The sequence below is a fragment of the Protobothrops mucrosquamatus genome, unplaced genomic scaffold (assembly GCF_001527695.2).
Source record: "Protobothrops mucrosquamatus isolate PMUCROS unplaced genomic scaffold, P.Mucros_1.0 scaffold_253, whole genome shotgun sequence".
Classification (NCBI taxonomy): domain Eukaryota; kingdom Metazoa; phylum Chordata; class Lepidosauria; order Squamata; family Viperidae; genus Protobothrops; species Protobothrops mucrosquamatus.
Window position 1 is genome coordinate 1,166,249 of NW_015386329.1, and position 6,010 is coordinate 1,172,258.

A 6,010-nucleotide genomic window follows, 5' to 3' on the forward strand; every position below is an offset into this window, starting at 1 on the left:
GAGCTAGACCGCAAACTCGGAGCCAAACCAAAGCCCGGTATGCTACATCACAGCCTTCTGCTCTGGACATCACATCACAGAACTCAGGAGGTTACAACGCTAAAGCTCAGGATGTTACAACACAGCCAACCACCCAGGATGTTGCAACACAAAACTCAGGATATCACTACACTAGATCTCAGGATGTAATCACACAACCTATTACCCAGGTTGTTATAACACAAAAGACTAATGGTCACACAGTCAGCACCTCAACTACTCAGGATGTTACGAAACAGCCAAACATTCCACAAACAATGTCTCCCACACAGCCAACCAATCCACCTACAGCAACTAAGCCAGCACTCCACCCACCCCCACCAGTATTTATAGAGAGACGGCAGCTCCGATCACACTTTGCTCGCACAGAAGCCGAAGACTCCAGCCTGAAGCCAAAGACTCCAGCCTGAAGATGACGAGTGGGACCTCGTCGAAACGTCGCCAAGATACTCTCAATCTTACACGGGAAAAGACCCGAATACACCAAGACCTGCATACCTGTATCCGTGAAAATCTACGAAATATATATATATATATATATATATATATATATATATATATATATATATATATATATATATATATATATATATATATATAATTTTCTGAAATCCTGTTAACTATGGCTTCTTTTTAATTTTTTTTATTTGAATAGGGTTACAGTCTCTCACCCAGAGATACCCAGAACACAGCTCCAAGAATTGAAAAAGAAAATTGCAGTTTTAGTGTGTCAAGGATAATTCAACAAAGTATGTGGAGTTGGAAAGCTGTCTTGACTTGGTCAAACTGTGTTCCGGAAACCCTTTGCAATTACTTGTGAAACTCAGTGAGGGATAACTGTGTTAATTGCATTTCTATAAAGATTGCCTCAGGGTGTTACTCTTTTAAAGCAAAAATAACAAGCCTTGTCAAAGACTAACCAGTTTAATAAAGCATAAACACTTGTGAATAATAGTGAACTGTAATCCACAAAGGCTTAAAATAAAATAAAATAAAATAAAATAAAATAAAATAAAATAATAAAATAAAATAAAATAAAATAGGTAGTATTTATAGTGCCACAATTCAAACGTCACAATTTTTATGACATATACTTGATAGTTTATTTGGTTTACCTTGCTTGTATGCCCATCTATATCCAGAGGTTCTGGCCTACTAACAATGTCAATGTAACATAATATAACCCCCAAATCCCAAGTACTTACAAAAAATAGCAAGATTAAAAAGATTAAAAAGCATAAAATAGAAATGTCCTGCCTCCACAAATTTTACCTTCAGTTATAACATTCCTTTTTCCTGTGCAAAACGGAACAGGTAGTCTTCACCATTAACTTAAAGCTCAAGAGTCACAAAGCAGATTGTGTCTCTGGCAGAATGGACTTTGAAAGACTGGAAGTTTCTATTCAAATTGCTGTTTATTGAGGCCCTGTCAGATAACAAGCCTTTAAGTGTGGTCTCACCACTGTAGTATAAAACTATATTATCACTTCTCATTGTGATAATGCAGCCTCCTAGGACTGCATTGGCCTTTTTGGCAGCTGCAGTATATTGTTGGCTCATACTTAAGTGATGGTCCTTTGTGTCTGTCCTGAGACAAAAACAAACAGTTTAGTGTTTGATACAGTTTAGTGTTTGACCTAAAAAAACCCACAGAGTTTAGTGTTTGACCTCTCATGTGTGTTGGGTCCTTCATTACTTGGTCCGGTGATTGCCATGGGTTTCTGACCTCTCCAAACCCCTTACTGAGAGAAGGCATTTGAAGTCAACCAACACCACTAAATATGGGAACTCTACTGATACCCCAGCAATTAGGTCATATAACCCTGATGGAAATGTCATTGTACAATACAGGGAATGGTACACAAGCAACAAAGCTGAGATCCCCTGCAGGCCCAGCTGCACAAATAGAGTCTCCTATATGTTTACCTGCCAGCCATGCTCTGCACCCTCTAACATTTTAACAGCCATGTTATTTTCAGACTTTCTCTGAATGCTCCAGTCATGGTGCCATGATAAAAAAAAATAAATTGCGATATGCAATGATGTTAGCAAAAAAGGCTGGGAGATCTTAGGGAGAAACAGCAAACTGACATTCTCCTAATATCTTAAAGATTACCAAATTGATTACTGTAGAAATATAGAATGGCTACAATCCAATATAATTCCCAAATGTTTAGGTTCTGTCATAGGGATACTTAACATTTTCCCAGACTAAAAGTCTTCCAGGGGTGTATTTAGGCCTGCTCTCCAAAAACTAGTCTTTGAAAATTAGATTTGATTTCACATTTCAATTCAATTTAAATTCACAGAGTTAATAAGAAGATGCTTCGGTTATATATGGACTACTTTCCTGTGTTTGATGCACTCTGGAAACAAACACTCTGGGTTTTGGTGCTTCATTTGTAATTTTACCTCTGCTTTATGGAATATTGTAATAAAAAGGAACTTGAATTAATTTTGATTTAAACAAATGGAGTATTTGTTAAAGCATAATCAATTTAATCTTATGAAGGTAGGATATCTTCAGTAGAACACCTGATTCCTTAAGCAACAGATCTTATAGAGGCTAATATGATGTGACTAGAATGCCCAATCATTTAACAGAAAGCTTTCAGAAATGTAAAGAAACAAAGAAGCAAACAAAGTGAATGTGGGCTCTCTTTAGCCATTTGTTGCTGCAAATTTTCTATAGTCAAGAAGCTGTTTATCGTGTTTACTAAGTATATATTTAATATTTTCTGAACATACATAGCTATTTCTGATAGAAATATTTTCATGCAGATGAGGCACAAGCTATAAAGATATTTTTCTTGCAATGGCAGCTGTTGGCTAACCTTGGCCAGCATTAAATTATAAAAGGTTTAATTATCCAGCATAAGCATAATTATATGAACATAAAGACACTGTTATTTGAATGTCTTTTTAATTGTGTCTATACTATAGGAAGACCATTTAGATTTTCAGGGTGCTGAAAAGTAGGAAGAAATCACAAAATGTTGCAGGTTGTTCTATGTGATAGATATTGAAGCAAGTAGGTTGAGTAAGGCAAAGCTACTATGCCTCAATTCCTGTGCTACCTCCTCCAACAGATGGGCTATGTAGTGATCTGCCTGCCTAATCTCTTTGCCAGTGTGCTTGAATTCAAGTGTGGCATTTCTCTTTCCAGCCTCTTCTCCACAGATGCCCCTGACTTACCTTGTGAGCCCCCCTGCTCCTCTCTTCAGCAATTTCCTTCCACCTACTTCTCTACCACTTCACTTGAAAGTGGGACATATCCAACGGGCCCACCACCTTTCCCCCCTTATTTGCAGCCCTTATATCTGCTTAGCTCCCATTGCTATCACATACCTTCATTACAGCTTTGCAATTTCCTTGCTCTTATACCTGATGATAGCAAGAGTGCTCTTGGTCCATCCAGAACAAAATATGCTCCCTTTGGGCCGGAAATTAACAACCCCCCCCACTTCCCCAGGATTGTATGTTCTATGCACAGGATAGTATGTCCACAGTAATTACTACATAAAAAAAAGAAAGACAAAGACAAAGCTATTTTTCTGAAAATAAGTGTACAGTACAGTAATTAAATGGCATTTCTCAAACAATGAGAGATATCATAATTTTGATAGCCAACTCTTCTGGCATAGCTGCAAATAATCTCTATATCTTAAGATATCCAAGCATTATTCTGGAAATGATTTTTTAAAAATCTCTAGTACTCTTGCACAATTGCTTAATCTCATCACATTTGATTTATCACACCCCTGAGATAATGTGAGAATACATGTGTTTAAGACTTTACAGTAATATAAAAAACATTTTAAATGCCTTCTTTGTATCCTTGTTTGCTTTTAACATTTGGAAGTGATGCTTGCAATCTAATAAGAATAGACTCCTTATTGAATAGAGTGAGGAGAGTAAGTACTGTAGCTGATTTAGTAAAATAGTCAAATTTCACACTTTTTGTCCTCTTTTGGGGGTGAGCAAATGACTGATTTCATTCCACCTCCCCTTCATGTAACTGATTTCAAAATCCATTTTTCCTATCTTCTTTAATTATTCTTAATTGTTTATGTTAGACAATATATTTAGACAAACAAAACAAATCTATTGGGAGCAGAAGTGTATCTGCTATAATGACAAGCCCATGCTGCACTGATATAAGTTCAGTGAAAGCATTGCTTTAACTGCTTTCAAACCCACTGCAGGATATGCACACTCCTGAATTTTTATTGTGGTTATTATGGTAGCATTAATGCTTTTCTCATTTTTGTTCAGAATTCCATGTCATCTATTCTGAGGGCTTCACTTTTCCAACCCTGGTGGAGTTTCAAATAATGTTCTTAATGTTGCATATAGCAGTGAATAGTAAAAAAAAATTAGGAGAATGAGGAAACCACAACACTCATGAACTAATTCATATATACCTAAATTAACCGGCTGCAATATCTTTTATATGAGTACTAACAGTCATTTAACTTTAGATAAATTAAAATACATGAATTTTGGGGGCCGCATCTATATTAGGTCTTATTCATTATTCCCATTCTCTCCTTTATTTTTTTTTTACAGTTTGTGCTGGCACTGAGAACAAACTGAGCTCTCTGTCTGACCTTGAACAACAGTATCGTACATTACGAAAATATTATGAGAACTGTGAAGTGGTAATGGGCAATCTAGAAATCACCAGCATTGAACATAACAGAGACCTCTCCTTTTTACGGGTAAGTGATGTCTCCATTCCTTTGAAACACATGTAAGTAGCCATTTGCCGTTGCATTGATGGTCTGAGTTGGGGTGGAGATTATGACTTTAGAGAGATTTGTGAATGGTGTGATAGAGTGCTCTTACTAGTGGTGCGCTTGTTCCTTTTCTTGTGTCCTGACATGGTCTTTGCTTAGACTGATCTTACATTTTCTGTTTTTAATGCAAACCTCTCAGCTGCTTTAGAGTGGACTGGCCACTAAATATTGTAAAGAAATGCATACATGTATGCCTTGTGGAAATATGGGGAATTTCATCACCAACCACAAGTGTCTCTGGTTAGGAAACAGAATAAATATACTTTCTCTATGAAGTGAAGCTCCAGGCTGTTTCCCTGTGTTTCCTTAGCAATACTTCAGAGGCTAGATGAAAAAGAATACCATGGCATGGTTTAAAAAAAGAAGCTATCACATATATAGAAATTGTTTGCTTCCTCAATATATTATATTCTGTTGCTTGTGGTCAGGGTATGCTGATAGAAAATAAAGAAATGAGCAAATGCCACATGAAATTGAACAGAAGGCTCTTAGGATTTTGTTTTCTATACAAAATTAGGGCATCTTAAGAGTATGTACCATTTTAAAGTATAAAATTGTATTTTACTATACAGTGAATTTGGTAAAAGATCATGCTAGTTATACATGCCACTGGTGCTTTATCATTTCAAAACTACTTTATTTAAACTCCAGAGATTGTCTGTTTTGATATCATGAATGGATCTGGAGCATGCTTTTCTTTTCTGATAATCTTGGCAAAGGGAAAATAGTTGTGATTTTTGTTTTAGCAGAACAAGGTGAAACTTTTAGGTAAGCCATTTACAAGGAAGCAAATGTACAGCATAGTACAGGAATTAATGCAAGAACTAGTGATGTCACTTGAATATTTGGTGTGGTTCTGTTATTTTGGATCATAATATGATGAACACACACTTCTTTGTGGAATAGTTTTGCCAAATTATGTTGCAGAGATGTGAATGTGCTCTGAGAAAGGTGTTGATAAAAATTAATGATGTGGAACTTGTAGAGGAAAGTTTGGAAAATGTTAAGGGTGATGTTTTGATTGCCCAATTTCGGGACATGGAGTTTGCGATCCGGATCCGTGGATTGGCTGAGGATCCAAAAGAGAATTTAAGGGAAATAATTCCAGAAGCATTTATGGATGCCCTGGCTTGTGGACGGGAAATTCATGATGAAATAGAACGTGTTTTCAG

At 36.5% G+C, this 6,010-nt stretch overlaps 1 protein-coding gene across 1 annotated transcript in view; it reads left to right on the forward strand.

Annotated features, from left to right (window-relative positions):
• The window catches only part of ERBB4 (erb-b2 receptor tyrosine kinase 4), a 593,387-nt gene that overhangs the window by 6,313 nt on the left and 581,064 nt on the right, over positions 1-6,010 (forward strand). The window contains exons 5-6 of the mRNA XM_015831035.1: positions 695-788; positions 4,609-4,760. Coding sequence (XP_015686521.1) covers positions 695-788; positions 4,609-4,760 — 246 coding nt within the window. The remainder of the gene's footprint in view (positions 1-694; positions 789-4,608; positions 4,761-6,010) is intronic.